The sequence below is a fragment of the Mycteria americana genome, chromosome 23, assembly GCF_035582795.1.
Source record: "Mycteria americana isolate JAX WOST 10 ecotype Jacksonville Zoo and Gardens chromosome 23, USCA_MyAme_1.0, whole genome shotgun sequence".
Classification (NCBI taxonomy): Eukaryota; Metazoa; Chordata; class Aves; order Ciconiiformes; family Ciconiidae; genus Mycteria; species Mycteria americana.
In genome coordinates, this window is record NC_134387.1 from 5,650,595 (window position 1) to 5,678,121 (window position 27,527).

General features: G+C 59.0%; 1 protein-coding gene across 1 annotated transcript; it reads left to right on the plus strand.

Annotated features, from left to right (window-relative positions):
- On the plus strand, nucleotides 1-27,013 carry GFRA2 (GDNF family receptor alpha 2). The gene is made up of 9 exons (XM_075523559.1): nucleotides 1-40; nucleotides 5,373-5,687; nucleotides 9,353-9,436; nucleotides 13,981-14,329; nucleotides 24,668-24,777; nucleotides 24,862-25,002; nucleotides 25,086-25,261; nucleotides 26,515-26,568; nucleotides 26,785-27,013. The coding sequence occupies exons 1-9, from the start codon at nucleotides 1-3 to the stop codon at nucleotides 26,911-26,913; spliced, it is 1,398 nt and encodes a 465-aa protein (XP_075379674.1). The 3' UTR covers nucleotides 26,914-27,013.
- Nucleotides 27,014-27,527: the final 514 nt, after the last annotated feature.

Sequence of the window (27,527 nt, forward strand, 5' to 3'; positions counted from 1 at the left end):
ATGATCTTGGCAAACGCCTTCTGCATCGTCCTCTTCGTAGGTGAGTGGCCCCGGCGGGGATGCCCGCGGGCCGGGAGGGCTGCTGCCGCCCGGCCGGGCAGGATGGCGGAGGTGGCGTGTCCTTCCCCCGGGCGGTGAGGGGCTGCGGGGGCTGGAGAGAGGGACCGGCGCTCCTCCGAGGTGGGCACTGCTCGGCTCTCGGTCTGCATCAGAGAGGGACAAGGATTTTTAACTAGGGGCAACTTTATTTTCCTATTCTCTATCAAACTTAAAACGGGGGGGGGGGGGGGGACAGGCACAACCCCAACCGCCCCATCGGGGCAGCCCCGCCTCGGGCACCGCACGGCCGCGATCGCGATCCGAGGGAGCGGGCAGGATCAGCGATCGGCGTGCGGCAGCAAAGCCCTCTTCGGCTTTCATCCCCTCTCTCCTTGTCAGCCTACGTGGATTTGTATTTCGGAGGATATCTACCCCTCTCCCCCCCCCACGCGTGTCTCCCAGCGCCCTCCAGCCGCCGCTGCCGTGGCTGCCGGTCCCCTCCCCCCCCCCCCCCCCCCAGTTCGTTCCTGCTAGTGCCTGGGAACTCGGCATGGAGAATCGGTTCGGAAAGTTGAGCTAATTGCATGTGTGTGTGCGTGGGGAATTGCTGTTCCCTCTGTTGCAATTCGTGCGTGTTGCTTTAGATCATGTGTGAGTTATTTAGGAGCTCTGTCTCTGCCAGGAAGGAAGCTTAGCATTTCTAGGGCAGCCTCCTACGGAGACGAGGAAGGTGCAGCCAAAAAGGGGGAGAAGTCAGAGATCGGTGATGGGTCTGGGGTGAAAAGGAAGCAAATGAGAAAGGTCCATTTCTTTCCTCCTGCGAGGCTGGGTGCACGCAGGACCGTGACTCGGTCGTGTGCCGTGCTCCAGATGCTGTTACGGCAGCGCCCGCACCCCGCTGCCTCTCCACGGGTGCCTGCCCGTGTGATCCCCAGCACACTGCAGCACCCAGCGCCCGGAAAAACTCTGCTGAGCTCGCCTGGGCTGGAGGAGCATCACCCTGCCTGCGAGGAGAGGGAGAAGGGACGGGGAGCTGCTGAGGGAGACTTGAAGGTTGGCAGAGCAAACCTCCCTCCAGAGCATCCCACGGGGTGGGGCTGGGGGTGCAGGCAGAGGGACCACCCTGCGCGGGGTGCTCGGCATCCCCGAGGAGGGCTCTGCTCCCTGGGTGGAAGGGGGGTGACAGGCTCTTCCTCTCCCCTCCTCCCCAGCACAATCCCCGGCTGACGGAGGGAAGGGGTGCCGTGCCGGCGGGGGGGATGCTGGTGCCTCGCGTACCTTTGCGTGGGGTGGGACGCAGGCCTGAGTGGTGGGGGGGGGCTGAGCCCCGATTTGGGGTGCCCTTCCCCATGACCTGCCAGCGGCAGAGCGTGCTGGGGAGCGTTGGGGCAAGGGGCCACGAGCCCTGCCTTCTGAGCCAGAGGGAGCAAGGAGGGATGCTCTGGGGGCAAGGTGGGGGGCAGAAGTGGGAAGGCATCTGGGCAGGGGGGAGGAAGGGCTCTCCAGCGCTGGCTGGGGGGGCAGCTGGCCGCTGGCACTTGTACGCATGCCTGACTCGCTGCTGGACATCTCACGAGCGAGATTCAGGAGCACAGGGACCTCTAGGATGCCCCTCCTAAGGCATCCAAACCGTGGCCCATTCGCTCTCGCAGGAGAGGCTGCATGAAAGCAAGACCCTCTGCCCCCTTTCCCGCGTGCCCCAAAGGTTTCATGGGCGCAGGGGGGGAGGCCGGGCGGGGAGGCCGTTCCCCCCCAGCCAGAGGAGCTGCAACACCCCAAGCAGTCATCACCGGGAAGCCGTACCCCCAAATTGAGCATTAGGGATGGGGTGCCAAGGGAAGCAGCCCCCCACAATGTGGCCTTGCGGTGAAGAGCCTGGGAGAGCGGGGCCCGGCATGAAAGGAGCCCAGCTCTTCACATCTGGGCTCTTCTTTGTGATGAGCCAAAAAAGCCCTTTGCTTGGGATAAAGCGATCGCTGCCACAGCGGCCAGGCTTGGGAGGCTGCACGTTCCTGAGCAATTCTTTTTTTTTTGAGTCGAGTTGTGAGGATAAATATTTACCTCTAAAGCTGCCTGTGTCCAAAGGTCTCTGGCAGGACCAGTAAAAGGAAACATGTATTACAGCTCGAGAAGAGGCAACGCAGCCTGATGCTGCTGGGGGAGGCTGCGGGAGCCAGAGGAAAGCGGGCCATCGCGTTGTTTGCTGGCTGACTGTCGGAGGCTTGTGCATCTGCCTGCAAATCCTTGCTGTGCTCTGACATCCCGGAGACTGCTGAGGATTACGTTTAAATTCTCTGCAGATGTTTTATTGATATGAGCTTAACGAGCGTGTGTCTGTGAGGCGATTTCTTTTGGGTAGGGAAAAACCCCCTCAGCCTGCCCCTCCATCCAAACTCCCCACCTCGCGTCTCTGCGGGGGTCTGCGGAGCTCTACCTGGCTTGGCGAGTGCCACGAGCCACGAGGAGAGGAGGGCCCCAGGAAAAAACGCTCACCTGGCAGCCAGGGCTGAGCACGCTGCTGGATTTGGGGGGGACCGAGCTGTCCTGTGCGGGCTGTGAACCACGGGGAAGGGCTGCTTCTGCCCTTCCTCCTCCAGCGGGACGGCTTTGTGCCATGCTCTGGGGTCTGCTGGCACTCCCGGCTTGGACGTGGTGCGGGATGCTGCAGGCACCCTGCCGGGGCTGCCGAAGGGGCACACAGCACCCTGCTCTCTGTAAGGCCGTGGAAGGAAGGCGGCAAAAGCCAGGAGGCCGGGGCCAGCTCACCGCCATGCATCCCCGCAGGCTCCCCGGCGGGTGGATTTACTGTTGGGCTTCCCATCCCGGCATGAGCGAGTGCCCACCCCAGCACTGGGGTATGCCACCGAGGGTGCTGGGACCCCTCGCAAGGACGGTCCGAGGCTGTCTCCCTTCCCTGCCTGCCTGCCAGCACCTCCGGTCCCTGCCTGGGAGGCCCCCGGAGCCAGCAGAGAGATGGGATCACAGCAGGAGGAGAGGCTTCGGGCGGTGCTTCGGGAAGCGGCTTCACGGCATCGGCTGGAGAAGACCGAATTGGAGCTGAGACCTGGGCAGAGGGCTCGGGGCGAGCACCAGATGGAGCTGAGCGAGGGCGGCGGAGGAGGAATGGCACTTGGTGGAGCTGTGGGATGGCTCTCGATGCCTGGGAGCCGATTGCCCTGGGGCTGACGGCTGCAGCAGGAGCAGGTTGTCCCAGCTACTGCACTGGGCGCCTCGGGCTGGGGTTTCCCGGCGTGTAAAGGTGCAGAGCTGGCCCCTTTCTACTCAAAGCACCAAAGCATCATCCATCTTGTGGCGAAGAGCTGGCGTTTCTGCCCCGAGGAGCTTTTGGGGACACCGGTTTCTCCTCCACCAGTCCAGGCGTGTGCCTCCACCGCTCATGGATCCTGCCTGCCTCCCATGTGGAATATAATCCTGAAAGGCCGAGGAGGGCCTTCCCAAGGGACATCTGCTACCCAAAATTGGATCTAACGTGGGTGTAGAGGCTCTGTGCCTTCTCCTGTTTACCCAGACACCCTCCAGACCTCGCTGAACCCGATGGTGTTTGTTCGGGGGCATTGGCCGAAGACCAGGACGACGGGATCTGCTCCTTGGCTGACCGCAGGCAGCGGAGGTGTTTCCACCCAGGGCTGCTGCCCGTCCTGCTTGTTCACCCCCGGCATTGCCCCGTCCCTCCTGCAGAGCCATCCGAGCCCCGAGCATCCCCTCTCCTCTCCCCGTGGCCTGAGGAGCGTGTCCCGGCTCGGCGAGGCGGGCAGAGGCGTGCGTGGCCACCGGCTCCCGTGGCCGCTTGCTCCCATGGCACGCAGGAGGCAGGGGACGGGGGTCCACCCCAGGGTGGTGGCAGGGGACTAGCCCTGCCTGCAGGCAGCTGCCTGCGTGGGGGAGCCGCTGCTGGGGCTGAGCGCCGGCCAAGCGTGGGAGCTGCCTGCGTGTCCTGGCAGGTGGGGAGGACACGGGTGGCCCTTGTCACATGCCTGTAGGTGTCACTGTCCCCTTGCCATACCCGGCCGAGCGGCCACGGGTTGGAAAGGGGCCGGGAGCTGGAGGCTGCGGTTTGCTGTGCCCATCTGGTGCCTTGCATGTGGCAGCAAGGGGAAGGGGAAGCTGCTCCCCAGGGCGCAGGGGCAGCAATGGGTGTAGGCATGGCATGAAGCGGGGTGTCCCTCTGCATCACGCTCCGGGGCAGCGGAGGATGCCCTCCAGGTCCCGTTGTGCCCGTCTTTGCCTGCTCCAGGGCTTTCCCTGCCTGCGGTTGCAAGCTGGCAAACTGGGGGGGGGGGGGCAGGAGTGGCAGGGGCTGCTGCCCACCCCGTCCCCATCGCTTGGCTGGCGCAGGCATGGGGGGACCAGCCGTGCCAGCGCAGCCTGTCCCCCTTCCCCGTGCACCCGTGATGGGACGGGCTAGTGGCCTTGCCTGGGATTGACTTGGCAAGAATTTATTTCAAAAAGCAAAAGAAAATGATAAAATGATAGAAATAGCGTGAGAGCTGAGGGAGGGCTGGGCGGGAAGGGGAGGGCTTGCCGAGGCAAGGTCCGAGGAGCAGGCAGTGGCTGTGCACGGGCAGGAGCTGGGCGAGCTGGACGGTTGCCACCCCGAGGGGCGGCTAGCGTGGAGGCACGCAGGAGGCCATCCCCGAGGGGAAGAGTTTGTACCGAGCTGTAGCCGTTCTGCAGCCCTGCCAAGCCCGAGTGCTCAAAAACCCATGAGTCAGATGCCCTAAAAATCCCGTGGCGGGCCTGAAAACGATGAGCTGCAAAATAAAACCCGAACAGCGATGTGCGCAGTGGGTTTGGATGGGCTTTCTGCTTCCCTTGACTCTTGAGAGGTCATGCGTGGAGGTTCATGTCCCCAAGCACCGAGGCTGGAAATATGCTGTGTTTGTTTATTTGCCCGTTTGGTTTTAATAAGAAACGGAGAGTCCCCTGACATCACATGGCTCTGGGAGCCGAGGCGTTGGGTTAACCCTCCGCCTTCCCCGCCCCACGCCTTGGGGCACGTCACCGCTGCCGGGGTGCCCTGTGACATCCCGCTTGCTTTTTCAGGCCACCGGCTGAATTTAGTCGTATTTAAGAGTCCCCGGTGGGGTCATGGCTGGGGACACATCCAGGCTCGGTTTAGGCGCAATGGAAGGATGCTCTCCCTCTCTAGAGCCCGAAGGTGGCTCTAATGCCGGGGACCCGTCGGGGACCGTGGCTGGGGCACAGGCTGATGTGTGGGGTCCCGGGAAAGGGATGTAAGGGGTTCACCCCACTTGGTCGCCCTCCCTCACCTCTCTCTGCCCTCATCTCTCCTTCCCCTGCCCCTCGCCCAGATGAGATCCTCCGCTCGCTGGCCGGCCCCCCGTCCCCACCGGGGCAGGACCCCCATGGCTGGCGGGTGCCCGTGGACTGCGTGCGAGCCAACGAGCTGTGTGCGGCAGAGCCCAGCTGCAGCTCCCGGTACCGCACGCTGCGGCAGTGCCTGGCCGGCCGCGACAGGAACACCATGCTGGCCAACAAGGAATGCCAGGCAGCCCTGGAGGTGCTGCAGGAGAGTCCCCTCTACGACTGCCGTTGCAAGCGAGGGATGAAGAAGGAGCTTCAGTGCCTTCAGATCTACTGGAGTATACACCTCGGGCTGACCGAAGGTACGGGGCAGGGCTCTGTGGGGTTGCCATGGGGTGGAGGGTGCTGGAGGAGAGGTGGTCCTGACCCACCTCGAGGTTGGGAAGCTCCGAGGGCACCTCGCCGCTCTAGTAAAAATGGGCTGAGCAGTGTCCTGAGCCGCACAGGCACCCCAGGCCAGGCAGACGGTCCCCCCTTTCTCAGAGGATGCTGATGGGGGCCCGGCTGAGAGCTGGTCTGCCCAACGTGGGCGTGGGGCAAGGGAGAAGCAGGCTGGGGGCTGCATTTGCAGCAAGAGCTGATCACTATCATGGCAGAGCTGTTGTGCCCGGGCGTCTGGGCACCTGCAAGCCGGGGCAGGGCTCCTCTCCAGCCGCGCTCCCTCCCTCCTGCCTGCCCTGCAGGAGATGTGCCCGTGGGGTGCCGAGGGAAGCGAGGCTGGGGCATGGCTTTGCACCCCAATACCAGCTGTGGGGATCTCCCGGGCTTGCAGAGGTTGTCGCTGCCTCCTCGGCTCCCCCAGCCCTCCATTAGCCCTCGGTCCGGTGGGGTTTTTGGGCTGGGGAGCGGCAGGGAGGGCTCGCTGGGGTCTCGCCTTGCGGAGAAGCGATGCACCAGAGCCTGCCGTAATTGCAGCCTGGTGAAGGAGTAAATCAGAGGCTGGAGCAGTGCAGGTAATTGAAATTGGATTTTGCTAGCCCAGGGCTGGTTTGTTCATTGAAGGCAGGATTAACCACTGCCTGAAGCAGGAGGAGGCAGCGGGCTTCACCCGCCGCCCCTCGCCCCTCTGCAGGGGCATCACCCGGGCTGGGGCTGCCCCAGGGGCTCGTGCTGCTGGTCCAGGGCTGCACAGGGGCACTTTACTGGGCTCAGAGGAAGGAACTGGCTGAGAGGGGCTCAGCTGGGGCCGGTTCTGGTGCTGGTGGGTTTTGCTTTGCTGTCCTGTGGGCTCTACCTCCCCCCCACCCCCCCGCCACCCCTGCACAGCTCTGCCAGCACCCGGCTGGCCCCAGACGGGAGAGGAGCAGAGCCAGCATCAGTTTAACAGTACGGATCCCTCTAATGGGCTTACGGCTGGCTCTGCACGTGGAAGCTCTTAAATCCAGCTTCAGCTTCTGCAAAACCGCCTGTACCAGAGCCCTTGAGTTGCGGCACAGTCCTCGCAAGGGCATGTGCCGGCCCGGCCGGTGGCAGCTTGCAAGCAGACGGACCCTTGGCCACCCGCGGCACCAAGTGTTTTGGCAGCTTGGCCCCGGCTTCCACCAATGATTTGGGCCTGTAAAAACGCCTGTTCCTCTGCTGTTTCATTACCCCGGCTGACAGCCACCTCCTTCAGCGGCTTGAGCTCAAGGCGTTCATTTGATGGAGCCCGCGGAGCAGCCTCCGTCCCTGGCCGCCACGCTCCCGCAGCGGGCGCAGGTCTCTGACCTCCCTCCTGAGCTGGGACTGAAGCCGGAGGAGGCGGTGGTGATGCTGGGAAGGGCTTTGGTGGCAGTGGCGAGGATGTGGGGAGCTCTACCCAGCGTGCAGCCCCCCGGGTGAAATTGCCTTCAAATTTGGGTCAGCACAGGGACTAGAGAGCCCGAAAACCAGCCCAGAGCAGGAATTAGTGCTTAATTGTTTTCTACCCCTCATTAGCAGCCTTCATTCAGCAATTTTAGAGGGCTTTGCAAACATGAATGAAGGATGCTTTACAGCTTAATGGGTACTCCAGGACCTGTACCTGGAGGAGGAGGAGGTGGGAAGAGAAGTGATTATACCAAGTCTTAAGGAGAGGTAGAAGCTTTGGGGAGATCCAGCAGCTCATAGCTTTAACGTGCATAAACCAGTGAGTGTAAAAGCAATGAGGAGCCCAAGGTAGACCCTGATCTTCTGCCTTTTAGCAAAGATGCCGTGCCTGGTGGCCTCCCGTCCAGCCCCTCGGCTGCGGGAGCTAACCTGTCCCTGCCATTAAGGAGGACTGCTTTCACTCCAGCCTCATTCCTGGAGGTTAATTGCATCTCAGTGAACTCTAGAAAAGTCCACTGCCCTTTTAATGCTCAGTAATTTTCCTAGCAAGCAGCAGGATTCAGCTAGTATTTAATTATTTATTGCATTGGCAAAGCAATATACCGGGAGGTTACAGTGTTTCCTAAATGCACTTTAATAAAGGTGCTGTTTGTCATCGGAGCATTAGGAAACCCGGCGAGGTGAAGGGGTTTGGCCTGAAGCGGGAGGACTCTGCGGGCTGCCCGGAGCGCGTTTCCTTCCCCGTGACCAGCAGCAGCAGCCGGAGCCACCCCCGGCCCCAGCGCGGGCTGTGGCCCCCACGTAGCATCACCCCGAGCGCGGTGGCAAGGCCAGGCGCGGGGTGATGGGCTGAAAACCCACGGCCGCTGGAGACAGCCCAACCTCGCATCCCGCCGGGGTCTCCTCGGTGGGCCACCCAGCTCTGCCCCCCCAAATTTCCAAGGAACCGCCCTGAGGAGCTGCTGGGCTTGGAGCAAGCCCTCCCGCATTGCTCCCCGCCTCTTAATGAGATTGTTTTCCAGCACAAGGTTTCAAGTGGCTCCTTAATTACATGGGATAAATGCTGCTGCCTTGGGCTGACAGTAACTCGGTAGAGCACGCGTGGGCTGGAGCGGTCTGGGCGGCCGGGGTCCGTCCCCGGGGTAGCCCAGGCTCGCCCGCAGCGAGGGCACCCGGTGCGGGCAGGGACCCTGCTGAAAGGGCTGCCAGGCACGGCACAGATCGATGCTCCGGGCTGCTGGTCAGCCTCTGACTGGGGCTTTCAAAGTCCAGCCATTGATTTTTTTTTAATATATATATATTTTTTTTTTTTTTCCTGTGGCTGCTGGGGTTTGAGGAGAGCATTTCCTCTCCTGAGAGCCGTGGCCGGCTCTCCTGAAATCAGCCTTTTCTGGAGTTACACGAAGGGCAGGCAGCAAAAGCACGTGGGTTTGCGCTGAAATCAAAGACGGGAGAGAGGGGATTTGCTCCCAGGCTGGGGACAGATGGGTGCGCTCGGGTTCCCTCCGGAAAGCGCGGACTGCGATGGATGAGCGCAGCACGCGTGGATCAGTGGTGGGGATGCTCTGGTGCTCGAATGATGAGGCTCTCTGGTCGGGTCTGTATCCCCCCGCTAAAATATTTCCACTTTCCCAAAGTGCATGGGAGGCAGAGCGGAGCGGAAAACAATCTTCACAGTGTTTTTTTAGGCAAATGCCTTTGTTTTGCAACAACCATCAAACAAGCCGGTGTTGAGTATAGACCCTAAAACTTTCAGCTTGCAGCTGGCCCAGACTCTGCGGATGTCGTCATGAAACGTTGACCTTTCAAATCTAAATTCCCTCGGCTCCTGAGGTCAGTTTGAGCACAGCCGCTGCCAGACCTGACTCGCACAAGGAGCTGGAGCTTGTGGCAGGACCCAGCCATCAGGCAGCTGCAGGCAGCAGCGCAGACCTGCCCGCCCGGCCGCAAACTTCCAGCCAGCAAGAATTAAGCTGAGTTGGTCCAAAATAGGCTTTTCCTTTCGTTGCAGAGCAGTGATTTAAATGCTTTTTGGTTTTTTCCCTTCCCAAATCGCAGATTGCCACGCCGGGGGGGGGGATGCCCGCGCCCAGCCGTAGCCTCGGTGGTGGCTGGGGTTATTTGCTGTGGTTTTTAATTTGCTTTTTCTCCCCCTTCTCTTTCTTCCCTCCCACTCCAGGAGAAGAATTTTATGAAGCTTCCCCCTACGAGCCGGTCACCTCTCGTCTCTCTGATATATTCAGACTTGCTTCAATTTTCTCAGGTAATAAAAGCAACATGCTTCCGCTGTTTTATCTTCTCTTGCCTGTGAACGTAGACCTGCTGCCAAGCTCCCTGGCAAGGAAAACCTGTCTCTCCTTCCCCCGTGGTTTGGCCCTTTGCTCCTCCGGCTCCTCCGGCTCCTCCAGCCACTCTCCTGCCCATCTCTTCTCCCCGCCACCCCAGACCTGATGCCTTGAGCATCCCACAGCGGGAGTTTGCCCCCCGCAGCTGGCCGGGATGCCGGTGCCTGGCGGAGGGGAGTGATGTAGGGGCTGGTTCCTGAGTGCTGCCGGGGTTTGATGCACTTTGGGACGGATCCTCTCTGTTTCCGACCTTCCCGGTGGGAGCAGACGTTGCTGGGAGCGGGCGAGCCCCGGTTGAGGCGGGGGCTTGCTTTGAGCCCCGGCCCGGCAGTGACGGCAGAGCAGCAGCCTCCTCCTCGGGTTTTCTATTCCCCCCAGGCTGTGATTTAGGTTTTTACCTTTGGGACTCAGCTGCCTCCAACCGTGGGCTTATATCAAATAGCTGAGCTGGGCTGGAAAGCCTCTAATCCCCTCGTTTGTCTTGCCGACGTGTCCCCTCACGCAGCCAAGTGTCACAGCGTTAGGCAGGGGAGGAGGAAGAGGGGCAGGCACAGCCCGGGCTCCCGGGGGGGGTCCAGACCCTCCCGCTGCCCATCCATCGCTCGACATAAAGTGTTTTGTCTTCTGGAAGATTTGGGACCCGCAGGACGCCCCGTCTGTGGAGAAGCTGGGGGGGACCCTGTTTGCTGTCCCTCCCCAGGGCAGCCGGCCTCAAGCTGAGCTATGGGATGTTGCTGCGAGAAGGATGCCGAGCCCTTCGGAGCATCTCTCTGCCTCCACGGCCTCCTCTCGGGAACCCAAACTCCACCATCATCCTTAGGAACTTTTTTCGCCATCTATTTCCATGACAACCCTCCGTGCTGCCATCCCCCCCCCCCCCCCCCCCCCTTTTCAAATTAGGTCACGCAATGCCTTGGCTTCTCCTTGCTCTTTCTCCTCTTAACCCCTTCCCCGAGAGCCACCCGCCGCCGTGGGGTTTGGGGGGTCCCTGCATCCCCAGACCTTGCGGGGTGCACATGGGCAGAGGGTGGTGGCACCCCAGGGACCCCTCAGCGATGCCATGTCCCCCTGCGCTGGGCAGCCCACAGCCACCCCGGCTGACTTGGGGACACCTCGGAGGAGGGCTGTGACACCGCATCCCCTCGCTGCCGTCACCCGCTGGGTTTTAGCTCCCAAAGCGAATTTGCCAAGTTCCCTCCGGGGAGCTTAGCACCGGTTCGGGATGACGATGCCACCCCCTCCCGTCTCCCACACGCCTTTTTGGATTACATTAGCGTCAAGGAAATATTTTAGCTGCTGGAAAGTATGAAAAGCAAAGTGTCTGGAGTGGGGGATTAAATGCTCATGGGTTGATTTATTCATAAAAGCAAAGCGAGAGGAGAAGGAAGCCTGTCTGGCAATTTTGGGGCTGGGGGAAGGGGGAATTGGCTGCTGTTATGCTCCAGAGATGTGCCATGACCGTCGAGGTGGCCTCGATGCTTCTTCCACTCCTTCTCCGTCCCCCTCGCGCGGGGCTGGAGCGATGGGAGAGGCGAGCAGCTGCCCCCCGGGACCCCCAGCCCTGACCCGGAGCCCAAGCGATTGAAGCAAATGAGCTGTTAGTGTTGTTTCTCCATAACAAGGCTGAGGCAGAGCGCCGCTAATTGCCTGTGGGGGTAAGCGGGGGGATTACCTTACCTTTCTAGAAAGAAGGGGCTGTGTAAGCGAGGAGAGCGGCGATGCACGCTGCCGCGCTCTGCTTGCTCGCGCCCTCGATGGGCAGCCTGCCGGGACCAGGGGCAGGCTGGCAGCACCGCGAGCAAGCATTGCGAGCAAGCGTCGCGAGCAAGCGTCGCAAACGAGCATCGCAAGCAAGCGTCGCAAGCGAGCATCGCAAACAAGCATTCCAAGCGAGCATCGCAAGCAAGCGTCGCAAGCGAGCACCACGGGCAAGCACCACAGCCCTCCCTGTGCGTGGGGCTTTGCGCTCCCGGACCCCCATGGAGCAGAGCGTCCCGGGCCGGCGGTGAGGATGCTCTGCAGTGCCGGAGCCTGCCCTGCGGAACCCACAGCCTGCAGGGAAGAAGGAGGAGGCTCCAGCCGGGAAATTAGCCCCACGCTGTGTTTCTGCCCACGTGGGCCCCGACACGGGGCAGCAGCACCCAAGAGGCGGGCGGGCGGCAGGCCCCCAGACTCGGCCCGCGCTGCACGGCACGGCAGCAGCACTGCCTTCCCCATCGCCCTCCTCCTCCTCCTCTGCCCCTGACCCCGTCCTGCGCCGAGAGGCCAGGCAGAGCCTGCCGAGGGGACAGCTGGTGGCACCAGGTCTCCCAGCGCAGTCCCCTCCCTGGCTCCTTGGCCCCCGTTTCCTTCTCGCCTCATGAAATTTTCATGCTTGTGCTTTATTAATGAGGTCCCCAGAAACCCTGCGCTTTCAAGCGTCGGCTCTATTAAAATGCATCCAGGTCCCTGCAGGTCTTGGGCAGGGCAGGAGCGATGCTCCGGAGGATTAGACAATAAGGCGGCACTTTGCAGAGATCCCACGCTTGTGCCGGCGAGCCACCGCGCCGGCTGTTAACCGCTCGCAGGGCTCGGAGCCGGGGTGGCTGCCAGCACACCCGGGTGCAGAGAGTGCTTCAATCCCCCAAAACCAGGAGCTGGGCAAGGAGAAAAGTCCTGTGTTCCCCATCCTCTTCAAGCATCTTATTCCCCTTCTGCTCCTCTGACATCAGTGTCATGAGCTGTCTCCATCCTCAGCCCTCGGCTGGAGGGACCCTGTAGCATCACCCGGGCTGGGGGTTTCCTGCTGTGAAATGGCAATTTCTGCCCTGTCCCGTCCTTGGGGAGGGTGCGAAGCCCCGACGGACTTGTCTTCACCTCCTTTCTCCCCGGCTTTATTCCGACCAGGGCTCCATGAGGAGCAGGGAGGCGGATTCCCCCCCAGCACAGCGCCGGTTCACGCTCCCACCATCCGCCAGCTAAAATGTCTCTCTTAGCTCAGGCGACCTTCTTGCCTCTTGCACTATTTTTCAAGGCAGGTCTACGTATAAATCGCATAAGCAGTATTCACTTTACGTATGTCTTATCGAACTCCCCCATCCCCGGTAGATCTCCACGGGGCGTGTTCGTCACTGGGATGACGCGTTTGGCATTTTGAGGCTCTCTCCGAACAGCTTTACCCCCCTGGCTGGGGGTCTGTGGGGTCTCATGGCATCGCAGCCCAGCCGGGGGATGCTGGGACCCCGCAGTTGTCACGGCATGGGTTGGGACTGGTGCCACCAAGCCCCCCGATAGCTGCAAACCTCCCCCAAGGGCAGCGGGGATGCGGGTCGGGTTTGTATGGGATGGCACCGGGGGGGGCGGGGGGGGCTTCCAGCTTCGCCTTTCAATTGGGACCCGTTAACGTAGGCAGCGTCGTGCTGGCAGCTGCCGGCTCGGAGGCTCACGCTGAGTTGGATGAGACTGTGGGAAAATGAGATAAAGTGGGGTCCCGTGCTGCAAACGACGCCCCAAAACGCTGCTCGCCTGCAGGGCGGCCCCGTGGGCAGCTGGGGGAGGCAGAGGGGGAAGGGGGGGGCAAGCTCGCCCGGGCAGCTGCTTGCCATTTGCTAATTAGCAAAGCCCTACAAATATGTCTGTTAGGAAGCCCTCCTTGATGCTGTCGTTTGTCTTTGCCAGCAGAAGCTGGGAGACAATGGAGGAATCCACGGACTTGGCTGGGCTGCGGAGGGGAGGAAATTAGGGACGCGATGGCTGGTGCAGTCAGGTGGCTTCTAAAATAGCACCTGGGCTGCTGAGGGCGATCCATCATTTTGGGGGCGAAAAAAAAAAGGGAAATTCAGCGTTTGTTCCTGTGCGGTGCTTTGGCTTTATCCGTCCTCTTCCCGTTCGTTTGCTGGCGGCTGGGATTTCCAGGGCAGATGTGGGATCGGGCCGGCGCGGGGCTGGTGGCCGATGCCCAGCTCCAGCGGCCGCCTTGTCCCCATTGTCCCTGCCTGGGCAGTGCTCAGCTCTGTGGGGGGCTGGCAGGGGGTGACCCGGTTTTGGGGAGCCCCAGGAGAGGATGCGGGGGCTGGGGGACCCTGTGCAGCTCGGCAGATTATTCTCCTTTGGAGCAGGCTGAATAATTAATAATTATTCTTTGAATAATTGACGAGAAAAAAAAAATTGCAAATTCGTGGCATGAATTATGCACTCAAGACTGTTTGACCAGGTCCCCCCCACCACCCCGCGCCGCGATCTGTGTGCATGAACCCCTTCTGCTGGAGGAGGACCTCCAAACCTCCAAACCATGCTGGGGGGGGACCGCAGCCGTGCATCCAGCCCCCTCCTGCCGCCAGCAGGGCAGGGACGGGCCGCGCTGGAGATGCCAAGGGCTGCCGCCAATGCCAGCCCCCTTCCCTGTGACATTTCCCCAGGTTGAGGGCATCTCCCCATCCCTCGGTGCCACGTTCACCCCTTCTCCCTCTTGTTCTCCGGGCAGGAATGGACCCCGCCACCAACTCCAAAAGCAACCACTGCCTCGACGCGGCCAAAGCCTGCAACCTGAACGACAACTGCAAGCGCCTGCGCTCGGGCTACATCTCCACCTGCAGCAGGGAGATCTCGGCCACCGAGCACTGCAGCCGGAGGAAATGCCACAAGGCTCTGCGCCAGTTCTTCGACCGCGTCCCCAGCGAGTACACCTACCGCCTCCTCTTCTGCTCCTGCAAGGACCAGGCTTGCGCCGAGCGCCGGCGGCAAACCATCGTCCCCTCCTGCTCCTACGAGGACAAGGAGAAGCCCAACTGCCTGGATCTGCGCAACACGTGCCGGACGGATCACCTCTGCCGGTAAGGGCTGCGCCGGGCTCTGCGTGGGCTTTTCCCAGCCCTTCCCGATGCCGGGGGGGAGAGCTGCGGATTGTAGAGGGGGGTTTGCGCGGGGCCGTGGCCCCGCTTGCCGCTCTCTCTCGTCGCGTGACCCTATTCCAGGTTAATTGGTTGCATCTTCCCAATGCCATGCGGCACTTGCTGGCTGGGTCTCCTCCAGTAACAGCTGTATTCTGTGCCTAAATGGGGCAGAGTTAATGGTTTTTGGCTGCTCATGGAGAAACTGAGGTGTGAGTTTGTCCCCCCCCCTTGCTGTGGGTTTGTGCCGGGCTGCGTGTGGTTTGCGAGCACGGGGGCTGCCAACCGAGCCCCCCACCAAGCTCTGATCTGCTCCGAAACCTCCAGTGCAAAGCCACGGCTCTGCCGGTCCCTGCGCTTGGCCTGGGAGGCCGCAGTGGGGCAATGCCCTCCGGCAGCGCTCGGGTGGGGTAGAGACGTGGGGCAGAACCAGAGCGGCGGGGCCGGAGCTGCCTGTCTGCTGTGGACAGCGGAGCTGAGTCCCTGGGGACCGGGCTGGCTCTGTTCCCCACCCGGGACTGCTCCGTCTCCCCAAGCTGGGGACGGGATGAACGTGCAGAAGGCACTGTGGCAGTGAGGGCACCCGCGCCCTGCAAGCAGCAAAATCCCTCGGCGTGCTTTCAGCATCCCTAGCGAAACTTCATGGCTGGTGAAATCCGCTGTTTTCCCCGTGGCAGAGCGAAATCGGGAGATCAGACTTTTGTTCTGTTATGAAACTCATTATTCATATGGCAAAAAACCTTCTGTCACCCTCCGGGGGCTGGATCAGCCTCATAAAGAATATGTTTCCTACAAGGAGGAGGGTCTTTTTACCATCAAGGTGATGGAATTTCCTAGAGCCTGGTGGCAAAATAAATAAATAACACAGCTTCAGGTCCTCCTCTGGCTGCAAGCGACTGTGTTTGAAACATGGCAATGTGGCTTTTTATCAAAAAGTAATACAATAAGCCAATGTCTATGAATAAAAGATACCAGGGCTCTGCTGAGTCGCGGCCAAATTAATGGTAGCACCTCTCTGTCAGCAGGCCTGGTGCTGGCTCAGACATTAAATGCTGCGGATGCAGCCGCTCACGGCGGGGAATAACCTGCCTTAGCAGCGTGGTGGGGGGACCGGAGAGGCCACGGAGCTGCCGAGCATTAATTACAAGCCCGTTCCTGCCTGAAATGAAATTCCACCAGAAAGAGGTGAAGCAGCGAAGGGGGAAGCGCGTGGCTGCCGCTTTGGCTGTTCGCTCCGAGTCGGAAATGCATTTTTCCGGCAGCGGCACGGATGCTGCCCGGCTGGGGAAAGGCAGCCCTGGCTGGGGGCTCTCCCTCTGCAAAGCACCCAAATCCGGCAGGCATTTACGCATCCAGCTTTGGGCGTATTTTGCAGAGTTTTGCCTTAACCTTGGCTGTTCTCTCCCCACGACGGGGCGTTGCAGGGCTGCGCACCGATGCCATCCTCACATCTGGGCTTGCAAGAGAAGGTCCCATCCCATCCATTCCCCTCCCGCAGCTCTGCCCCGGGCGGGCTCCGGCAGCGCTCCCGAGGCTCGGGCAGGCGGGTTTGCTCCAAACCCCCTGTTAAAGGCAGTCGCATTAACCAGGCTGTGGCACTGGGGTGCAAGAGGGGTTAAGAGCCTGCAGCCCGGGGATGCTCGGAGATGCTGACATGCTCCAGCAGCTCACTTGACCTCCTTGTGTTTGCAGCTGCGAAAGCGTTTAGAAGCGGTGACCTACCTGGGGTGAGCCGTGCCTGGCACCTGAGCTGAGGGGGGGGGGAAATATAAGAATTTTTCTCTATTGATGGATGTTGCCTTGCAAGTGAAAGAGTCTGCTTTTTTCTCCCTGGCTTTTGGGACGGAGGTGGCTCTGGTGGAGCCTTTAGCAGGGGCTGTGTGTGCACTGTGCCTTCCCTGGGTGCGGGCACGCACATGCAGGCTGCACCTTATGGTCCTTGCTGCTGTTTTCTCCCTCTATCTCCGTCTGGACGTCTCCTGCTGGCGCGTCCTCCCCAGGGATGAAGGAATGGCCCTGCACGCTGTGCCTGATGCACGCGTGGGCATCGTGTCCCCTGGCCCGTGGGGAAAGGATGCGGAGGAAAGCTGGTGAAGGAAAACCATCGTTAGCAAGAGACGTGTCTGAGAGCCTGCTGCCCTGTCTGCTTGACGTTACCTGCCCGGCTGTCCAGCGGCTGTGAGTCCGTCTACCCCGGTGCTGCCCCAAACACGGGCAGGGAGTCACAGTTCCCATTGCTGTAGGTCTAGTTTCCCAAATTAAAGCTGGGCGTGGACTTACTTGCCAGCTGAACCCCTTCTCCCACAGCCTCGTCTCCTCCTCCGTGTGCATTCCCGGTGTTCCCCGGCTGCTGAGAGCACCTAGCGAACCCGGAAAGCCCAGGCTCAGGAGCTGAATGAAATCTAGGCTAGCTAACCAGCGTGTGGGTAATGCAGACTCCTCCGGCAGCTGCCGTTTGCCCTTCGTCAGAGGGTTTTAACCCACGTGGAGGTGCCATGTATGTAGGGTGGGTTTGGCTTGGTGCAAGGGGGTCCCATTCGGCGGTGAGGCAGAGGTCCCTGCTGTGGGCTCGGTGCTTGGAGCTGCTGTGCAGACAGGGCTGTACCTGATGTGGGGATCTTCAAACTCTGGTGCGTGGGTCCAGGACCCCTTGAGATGCTGCTGGTCCTGCTCTGGGCGAGCAGCTTGCTCTGCTCTTCCGCAAAAGCCTGGGGAGGGTTGCATCCATGTGCAGGCTGGATGAGTTTGTTTGGCATCCCCTTTGCTGAGCGGCTCTGGGCTTGTTTTGCAGGGACGGGGTGGTCTGCAGGGCTGCCTGGTGCTGGGGGGCCTCTCCAAGGCCTTCTGCATTTATAAATAACAAAGCATTGGCAGGTAGCCGCTGCCAAGTTCATCACCAGGTGCCAGGAATGTGTATAAATAGAGCGTGCAGGCTCTGTCCTCCTTCCCATGGCCTCTGCACCCACCAGCCTCCACCCAGGAGCACCCAGGCATGAGACCCCTCCATGTCCCGTCATCCTAAGCCCCTGCCTGCGGGCGAGGCAAGGCTGGGATCTGCCATGGGATTTCCCGTTGATGTCTGTGCTTATTGGGCTGGCACCGCAGACAGATGCTCATCCTCCTTATCTGCATGTGGGACTGGCAAGGACATTGAACTCGGAAGCAGATCGGCAAGCTGCTCCGAAACCCAGCGGTGACAGGAGATGAGATAATGTTCCCGCGCGGGCTGCGAGCGTAATTAAGCCTCCTGGCTGAACACCTAATGAAGGGCGAAGCCCTTGGTACCAGGAGGGGACTTTGCGGGGAGATTTTTGCTGCCGTCTCGCCGTGGTCAGTGCTGAGCTGCGTGCGTGGGGATGCTCCTCGTAGGGGCTGCTGCTCCTGCGGGACACAACCCACCCTGAGGTCGTGTTGTTTCCTTCCCGAAAGAAGCAGAGGAGTTGAGGAAGAGGGCAAATTAATGGTCCAGCATGGAAAACAGTCATTCTGGAAGCTTTCATGGCTTTCTGCTGCTGCTTTGCAGCTGCTCAGGGCTGGTGGTTGAACGGTTGTTGGACACTGTCCCTGTCCCATCCGTCGTCACAAAGCTGGGGAGATAAAAGCCACCAGTCCTTCCATCACCGCCGATGGAAGGTGACGTTTTCTGAATGCTTTGGACTGAGGTATTTAAACCAGCGGGCAGCGTTCCAGCACGGAGTGGGCTCCGGATTACCCGGGGGTCCCCACGGCTAGGAGGAGGGTGCTGTGCAGCCCCTCCTTTCCGCACTGCACAGAGAAGCTGAGGACGCAAAGGAGCCAGGACGCGGCCCCGGGGCTCCCGTGCATCCCTGCATGGGCTCAGGTCCTGGAGAGGGCGAGCGCTCAACCTGCGTCCTTCCCTTCCCGGGAGCGGGGTGCAGATCTGGGTTATTCTGGGCTGAAATCCTGCACTTTGCTTTAGACAAAGCAATTTAAATGGCCTTGACCCTGTGAGGCTGCTAAAAATCCCCCGTGAGACGCCCAAGCCCCTTCGCCCAGCTCCCGGCTGCGAGCGCAGCAGCAATCAGGCTCAGATCGCTGCAATTTGTGAAGCTTTTCGTGCCGGCAAGCTTTTTCCGGCACAACGGAGGAGCCTGACAAACTCCCCGAGCTTTGTGTCTGATTGCAATGGACAGGTTTTAGCTCCCAGAATATAAGAACCTTTTGCAAAACACTAACCTCAGCTAAGGGGAAAGGGAAGGAAAGGGGAGAAAAGAGCTGATTTCAGCAGCTGCAGTTTGCTGTATTTTTCATCTTGCATCAGCAAGTCAGGAACACAAATAATCTGGTCTTATATGCTTCGGTGATGCTGGTGCTGAAGAATTTCCCAGCCTCCACTGGCTGTAGCTCCTCAGCATCCAAAAGCAGGGTGATGTTTCGTTTGCCTGAGTTTTCTCCCTGTTTTCAGTGTATTTGTGGCTGGGAGGGGGACGGATCCTGCCCAGCTCCTCGCAGGACCCCTGTGTCTGTGCGCATCGGTGAGGTGCATGTCTGCGTGGCAGAAACCATCTCCTTTTGGCTGGGGTTGGGTTGCTAATTCAGGAGCGATACCCCGGGGAGGCGAAGCCTTGCTTCATCGCCCGAGAACCCCTGAGAGAGGCTTGGCTCGGGGTGTGTGCGAGGGAGGGAACGGATCCAGGCTGGCTTGGTATTGATTAAACACCAAACATGGGAACAAAACGCTTTCTTTTAAACCCACGTCCTCGTCTTCACGCCCTTTGTTTAGCACAGACAAAATGCCATCTATAATGGATGTTTCCTTGATAAACAGCGGAGCGGCAGCTCAACTTTCTCATTACGCCGTGTAATGAGAGCGGCTCAGAAGTACGGCTCGGCCATCCACGTAGCTGTCTGGGAAGAGAGGAGGAGGAGGAGGGAGAAATGCTCCTGGATTTAACAGCGGCTCTGGGAGCCGGCGGAGAGGAGCGATGCTCGTGTCTGGAGGGGGACGAGGCACGGCTGATGGGTCCCCGGGGTGGGTGGCCGCACCAAGGCTGGGCATCCAAGGCTGCAATAACCTGCTGGGGGAAGCCTCTGAATCCGACCTTAAATTAGCAAATCTGCGAAGGTTGGTGGCTTTGGCTTCCCAGTCTGGGGGGGACGGAGGGAGGGGGCCAGTGGGACAGCACCCCCGGCTACCTCTCCCCCGGGACCCCGTGGGCACCCATCTGCAAAGGCGGCTGGGAGGGATCTCAGCTCCACGGCCACCTTGCTCAAGGCTAACCGCGCTCTTAACACAATAATAAGTCAATTCGCACTGAATAATTAAATAGAGAGCCTTCATAAGTATTGACTTAATGTGACAGCAAGTCTATACTGACTCAGGGTTTGCTTATGTAAACACAATCTCCTGTTCGGCTTAGTTAGCAGTTCAATGAAATAGAACAGTCCTTCAATTAAAATCAAATGATGCGTGCGTTTAATTCTTCCCTTCTCTTACCGGGTAATGATAGGGTTTGAGCATAGGCAAGAGGATTAAAAAAAAAAAAAAAACCCCACGTCTTTCAACTGCTCTTATCTGTGATGAATCAAAATGCGGTGTCCTAAAAACACATATGGATAACTCAACTTCTTAATTAACGGCTCCTAACTTAGCAGTTGGTCTGTTGTCTGTTTGTCCTCTTTTTTTTTTTTTTTTTTTTCCCCTCTTGCTGGCTTAGCTCTGCTTATTCTAATTTGGGGATTTCTCCTTTGCTTCTCTCTGGGTCATTCTCTTTTTGCCTCTTTCCTGCTGCCCCCGTCTCCCTGGGCGAGGGGCAGCTTTGGGATGGGGGACCAGTCCTCGTCCTACAGAGAGATGCTGTGCTACCGCAGGGATATGATTTTCACTAAAAACGGGAATAAAACCCTCCTGGCTCATACCAGAACAGGTGGCTCCAGTCTCCAGAGGTGGCAGATAACTTTTCCTGGATAAAACAATATTTCCATTGATCTTTTTTTTTGTTTTTTTTCCTCTGTGAACTGTTTACTAGCTTTGGTAGAAGGTCATCCAGCAAAGTGGAGTTTTGCTCCAGCTTCCCTCCTTTCTTTAGCTGATCCCCATCCCCAGGGCTCTTTGAGTTACCTGGCCACTGTTCTTGGTGTTTGAGGCTAATTTTTTTTAATCTCAGCATCTCCTGGCTTCGAAAGCATTCATCTCCAGCAGGACGAGCAGGCAGAGCGAGTGTTGGGAGGAGGATGCCCAGCGGGCCTGCGGGTTTTTCATGTCTTGCTGAGTTTTTGCATGTTGTCGCAGCTTCTTGAACATCCCCTGCTCTGCAGGAGGGGAGAGCCGCGTTTCCGAGCCGCCTCCCAATGCACGTGTCTATTAAAGCCATTTTTCCTTGGTCCCTGTAAATTGCCTGTGAAAAACACGTCTTGAGTAATCTCCGCATCTCGGACATTTTCTGCATGAAATATTCAAGAGCCTGATACTGTGCGCTTTGATGGGTGGTGAGTTATTACCAGCACCGGGCTTGGACTTCTCATAGGCATGCGGTGATGGGAACAATTAGCACCCAATTAGGCACCTTGCATCTGTTCTGGGGATTTTTCTGCTTAAAAAATTGCAAGGCACCAACAAGCGGGGGGGAAAAAAAAGAAACCCCAATCAAAAATCCTCTGCTGTGTAGGTAACTTTTAATGTCAGAGCGAGGGTGTCTTGCTAGCGCTGGCAAGCTGCTTCTGAATTCCTGCACGATAACAAGGCTAGGAGATGAGTTAGCAGCCAGGAGCTGATGGGATGGTCCCTGCAGCGATGCGTAAAGTCCCCTAAACGGGGGATATACGCACCGGGGATGTATGTGCACTGCAGGGACCCAGGTCCCTGGGAGGTGGCTGGAGCCGGGCGGGGAGAAAGAGAAGTATTAAAGCCCCCGGATCCTTGGAGCTGCGTCCCCTTGGCATCGTCCTGGTCTTTTCACCCCCAAATCAAATGTATTTTCTAAATGCATCGAAGAGAAACAGCTTGGAAACCCCTAACTTGGAAATCCAGCACTTGGAGCAGGTTTGGGATATGATATATGTGTGTGTATATATAATTAATTTTTGTTAATCCCTTTTTCGCTCCCTTTTTTTTTTTTTCCCCCGCCTTGGAGGCCTTTCAGGAAAATAATGTGCTGGCCGAGGCTGCGCTCTGCAGCTCCCCGTGCCATCGTCCTCGTTCCCCGTCCCTGACCCAGCTGCCAGCCCAGCTCTTCCCGGCCCAGGTCTGGCGTTTGCAGGCAGAGACTGGCCGGACCCACCTGCTGCCTCGAGCTGCCAGCCAGCAATTTGGCTCCAATTCCTCCTGTTTCTGCTAAGATGGACTTGGCTCCCTCTCCTTTTTTTGCCCGGGCACTTAAAAGCAGGAATCTGAGAAGCTATGGCCCGGCTCCAGTAAGGTTTATTCCTGGCAGTTCGAGTCTCATCCAGCGACTGCAAACTCATTGTATACAACGGAAAGAGTGACATCTGGCTTGGATATTCTGGAAAGATTACCAGCTGGCTTGTGATGTATTATGAAAAGAATAACATTTGCCTTAGAGGATGCTACAAGCCAGGAGCAGGGCCCCGGGGTGCAGCGTGACAAATTTTTGTGGCGCTCGGTGATGAACTTGCCACGGTTCTTTAAGAGAATTGACGTGCCTTCGCCTCTAATTTGGGGAGAGGGGAAATGCTGTCGGAAACTTCATTTATCTCCCGCGGAGGGGAGGAGGAGGGAGTCCAAATACCTTCCCGTGATGGGGATTGTGTGAAAGGAGCGGAGCTGGAGCTCTTCTGCTCTGCAACACCCACCCTGGGCTCTCACACCTTGCAAGTGGGGAGCAACACCCCTTGACCCAAGGCTGGTTTTGGCTGCGGGGAGGGCTGAGCGCTGCAAAAGTTCCCCTGGCAAAGCTTTTCTACACACGCGGGGCTTCGTGCACAGCTCCTGCGAGAGAGACCGTGTGCCGAGAGCTCAGCATCAGCCCCAGGAATGGGTGCCGGGTGGGAGCCCCCGCCTTCCCTCTGCACCGCTGGCGTGGAGGGTTTCTTTCTGAATCACTAGGGAGAAAAATAAATGTGGTTCTGGCCAAAATAACCTGCACGTGGGCTGGGTGAGTTTTGTTTGCAGGAAGAAGGGGAGGGAGAGGCGGCGCCAGTTGCGTTATGGCTATTTATTAGCGTCCAACATGTAGAAGAGCGCGGCAGTGCCCCGGAGTCGCGTCTTCTCGGCGAGAGTGCTTGAATAACCCAGTTGAAGAGGCCGACCTTGCCCTGGAAATCTGCAGCCTGTCGGGAGGCTGTAACTGGGTCAGGCAGCTGGTGTAAGTGGGAAAATAATCCAGTTCACACCGCTGGCAGCCCATCAGCAGGTGAAAACTGAGTGCAACCTGCACGCCCGGCCGCGGGAAGCAGCAAAAAGAGGGTACCGAGTGCATGGGTGGCTCTCGCCAAACCCCCGGCTCAGCCGGGGAGCTCGCTGTGGGGTGATGCTGGGGTCCCCAAAGGACCAGGGAGTCCCCAGAAGAGGCTCAGCTGCTCCACAGAAGATGGTTGCCTCGGTGGCTGTGAAACCCCATGGCCTGGACAAAGCCCCAGTCAGGGATGGCTGGAAACAGCCAAAGTCTCTGGGAAACGGCTGCATTCCCCCGTGGAGCATCCAGTGCTCTGGTCCAGCCCCCAGCAGCTGGGCTTTCTTCCCTCTCTGTCCTTTCCCCAGTACGTAGCCCATCAAACTGGAAGCTGTAGTGGCCAACTGGAAGCTGTAGTGGCCAACTGGAAGCGGTAGCGGCCTTCTGGCTGCCGGCTCAGCAGCAGCGTCTCTGCTCCGCCCCGGCGCTGGCTGCGTTTCGGTGGTACCTGGCCCCCCGCCCCCCTCCCTTGGTGCCCTTGGGATGGGGTGTGATGAAAAGTGCTGGGTGGGTGTGAGGCGTCACTGCAGATCCCTTCTGCTTCATTCAGTCGCTGCTTCGTTTGTTCCTCTGTTTAATTTGATCAAAACCTGCTGAAAACAAATCATTCCTATTTAAAAAAAACACCAAACCACAGTTTCTACCCTTTATTTTCATCAGTTCTTATGGCTTTAGGCAGGTACTGTTGGATGATTCAATCACCGGTTGGACAAAGATGACATTTAATTAAGAAGGAAGGAAAAGGAAGCTAAAGAAAATAATGTATGCCTTCTTCTTTCTATATGAAGTGTGGAAAAAAAGAGCTGAGGAGACTTTCTGTTGTGAAATGCAAGGTCTCATCTACAGTGTCAGCAACTTGACTGCCTCGCAGCAATTCCTCCCTGTGATTGAGATCCAGCCTGGGCCACAATTCAGCCTCGCGTCTATTCGTTTAATGACTGAGTCAATTTGGAAAACTGCTGCCCGTCCATCTGTCCACCTGGTCCATCTGTCCACCTGGTCCGTCTGTCCATCCTCTTCTACATCCTTCCCATTTCTTTATCCTTCTACCGCGGCGATTCGGTTCATCCCAAGAAAAATCCCCAGAGCATCGCGTGGAAAGCGCGGGGTTGCGTCAGCAGAGCCAGATTACCGACGCGCCTGGAAGTGACTGCGCTTCCGTCGCTCCTTGTGCTTTTTCTGTGCATTACACCGAGCGGTGAGAGATGATGAGGAGGGGTAACCAAGCCAGTAATCGGATTAGGAGTGGAAATCGGCTCCTCTCGTCCCTTCTTCATTCCTCCTGCTGCCCTTCTCCCCATCTCGGCTCTTTCTGTCTGGCAGGAGGGCAGGCAGGGCACGAGCATCGCAGCCCCCGGGGTCTCTGCGAGTCTTCCTTTTGTTTTTTTTCCCTTTTCGGCTGCAAAAGAAGAAAGGGAAGCGTAACCCCCAACCTCAGACATTTTAACTGCACTCTAAGCTTTAACGTTTCAGGGGGAAGATAAAAACAAGCAGTGAAATTTTACAGTCGTGTAATGATGCCGGGAGCAGCGCGGCCAAATGAGGTTGTGAAGTTTATGGTGTGCTCTGCCAGTTGAGCAGCGCTTGGAAAGGGCTGGGGAGGTGGGGAGCAGTAAAGGATGGAGGAACGAGGGTCCCGTGCTTGGGGGGCTCATCCCCACTGGGGTACCCACCCGCAGGCAGGCACCCCTCCCTTGCCCGCGACCCTCCAACAGGCTGGGGCAACCAGAGGCGAGACGAGAAGTTGCACCTCCTGAGTCCGGATCTCATTTCGATCTTCTCTCTCTATCCCATTTACCCTCTTTTCTCGCCTTTATTTTTTAAAAACGCTGCTCCTTGCTGCTGAGTTGCTCTGTGCCGGGAGCAGCGCTGAAATCCCGTCCCTCTGCCTCTTGCTCTTTGCACCCAGGTCCAGGCTGGCCGATTTCCACACCAACTGCCAAGCCTCCCTCCAGTCCCTGACGAGCTGCCCCGGGGACAACTACCAGGCGTGCCTGGGCTCCTACGCGGGGCTCATCGGTGAGTGCCGGGGGGGACGGGATGGTGAAGGGTCTCTCCCACCGCAGCCCCTCATCCCTCTTCCTTCTCCTCGCCCGGGAGCAGGCTTCGACATGACGCCCAACTATGTTGACGCCAGCACCACCAGCATCACCATCTCGCCCTGGTGCTCCTGCAAAGGCAGCGGCAACATGGAGGAGGAGTGCGAGAAGTTCCTCCGAGACTTCACGGAAAACCCCTGTCTCCGTAAGGCGCTTCCCCGTCCCCCTTCTCACCCTGCCCCATCACTCTCGGGGTGCGGCCCCCCATAAATATCTCCTGCCCCCCAGGAAACGCCATCCAAGCCTTTGGCAACGGCACTGACGTGAACCTCTCCCCCAAGAACCCCTCACCCCCTGTCACCCTGCCACCGAAGACGGAGAAGAGCCCTGCCTTGCCAGATGACATCAACGACAGCAACACCATGTACGACACGAGCGTCATCACCACCTGCACCTCCGTCCAGGTAGGACCAGAGCCCGGTCGCTGCTGCAAACTGGGGGTACTGGTCTGGAGCCTCGGCGGGTTCGTCAGCCAGGAGATCGGCTGCAGCCCGTGGGCAGCAAAAAGCCCTGCTCAGTGCACGGCATTTCGGTCTGGAGGCAGTGCAGGTGCCCAGCAGGATCCGGCCATCCCTGGTAAACGGGGGTCTGGGCACTGCCTGGGGATGTGGCCTGGGGAAGGGAGGGATCCGTGCCCTGCCCGTCCCCTTCCCTCGCTTGGGGCTTCGTCCCCTGCTCCGTGCCTGGAGCAAGGTGACCTGGCGTAACTGCCCTGAGCCCAGCTTCTCCTGCCCCGGGCTCATTCGGGGTGAAAACAGCTTGAATTCCCTGTGGTTTTGGGAAACGTGAAAAATACATGTTTTGTATAGATTTTGTCTTGATAGGACAAGAGGAAATGGCCTCAAGTTGCGCCAGGGGAGGTTTAGACTGGATATTAGGAAGTTTTTCTTCACCGAGAGGGTTATCAAGCATTGGAACAGGCTGCCCAGGGCAGTGGTTGAGTCGCCATCCCTGGAGGTATTTAAAGGACGTTTGGATGAGGTGCTCAGGGACATGGTGTAGTGGTGGGCTTGGCAGTGTTAGGTTTACGGTTGGACTCGATGATCTTAAAGGTCTTTTCCAACCTATACGATTCTGTGATTCTGTGATTCTGTGATTCTTGCGTTGCGCTGGACTTGTGGGTTGACGCTGTGCTCCTTGGGTGGTGAGGTGCTGCCGGGAGAGGAGCGGGACAGGGGAACGGTGGCCGGTGGGTGTCACGGGGGTGTAGGCAGGGTCCTCGGCGGGAGCATTTGCAGCAGGGAGCACAGGAGGAGCGAACCTGGGGCCGGGATGGATCCGCGAGAGCGCTTGCGGCGTTATTTTCTTTGCAGTCTCTCCTGCTTCAGGCAGGAGCCCAGCAAAGAGCCCGAGCTGCCCAGGGAGAAGGGATGAGCCCCTTTTCTTTCTTCTCTCCTTTCGCAAAGCTCTTCTGACAGCCCCGGCGTGTTCGAGAAGCGCGTGGAGAGACGTCGTGCTTCAACACCAGCCGCGTGCTCTGAGCCACGGTGTCCGGTGCCCCGTGCGTGGGGCTGCAGGCATCACCCCGCGCCCTTGCAGGGCAGCTCCGCAGCTCCTGGGGGAATTTGGGGAGCCCAAACCCCGGGGTGCGACCCCAGGCAGGGGCAGCCCCGGGTGCGCGTACCTTCCCTAAGCCTTCCTCCTTTCTCCTCTCCAGGAGCACGGACCGAAGCTAAACAAGTCCAAAGAGCAGAGCCTGTGCTACTCAGAGGTACTTTTGGGGCCGGGGGGAGTGCGGGGAGGGGGGGTCCCGGGGCCGGGAGCTGTTTCCCACTGCAGATGGCTCGGGAAGGACGTGCCAGACAAGCACTGTCCTGGGGACCGCTGGCTTTGCTGACCGGAGGGCAAAAATAGGTGTGTTTCCCAAGGTTGGATGATTTTCCCCCAAAAGGACCCCGATGAAACCCTGCTCTCCCCTTGCCCGCAGACCCAGCTGACCACGGACATCATGCCAGACCAGAAGACATTCGTGGACCAGAAGGCAGGTGGCAGCCGACACTGGGCGGGCCGGATCCTGCCCGTTGTGCCCACCCTCCTGCTGAAGCTGGTGTTATAGAGGGGCGAGGAAGGCAGTGGCTGGCGGGACGAGGACGCTCGAGCGCACGCAAGCGCGCACCGGCAGCGCCTGCCGGCACGCTCGCTCCCACCTCGGTTCCTGCTGGGCGATGGGGAAGGGAAGGACCGCCCGGTGCCGGAGACTGAACCACTCAGAAACGCCGGGGATGCCGAGCCTGGGCACGCCGGGCGGCGGGAGGACCCTCACCATGCTGGGAAACCTTGGTGGTTTTCCTCCTATTTTCATTTTTCCCTTTTTTTGTTCGGTCTTTTATGGTGCGTTGGGTTTCTTTTCTAAAGCAGGAGCCCACGGCTCGTGGCAAAAACCCCCTCGCGTGCTCCGCAACAGGGGATCCAGAGCTGCGAGTGGCACCGGGGAGGGAAAATCAGCGTTGAGCAGAGCTTTGGCAGAGGTTCTGTGCAGGACCCATCCGCCCAGGTGCTGTGGGGTGGCCGTGGGGACGGCGAGGTTTCCGCATCGGAGCATCCCGGAGGATGGACTCGCCGTCGGGAGCCTCTTCTGCATCTTTCAAGGGGACTCGCTCGAGCTCTTGACGTTGTTATTGGCGTTTTTCTTTTTTTTTTTTTTTTTTTTTTTTTCCTTTCCTGTGGTCG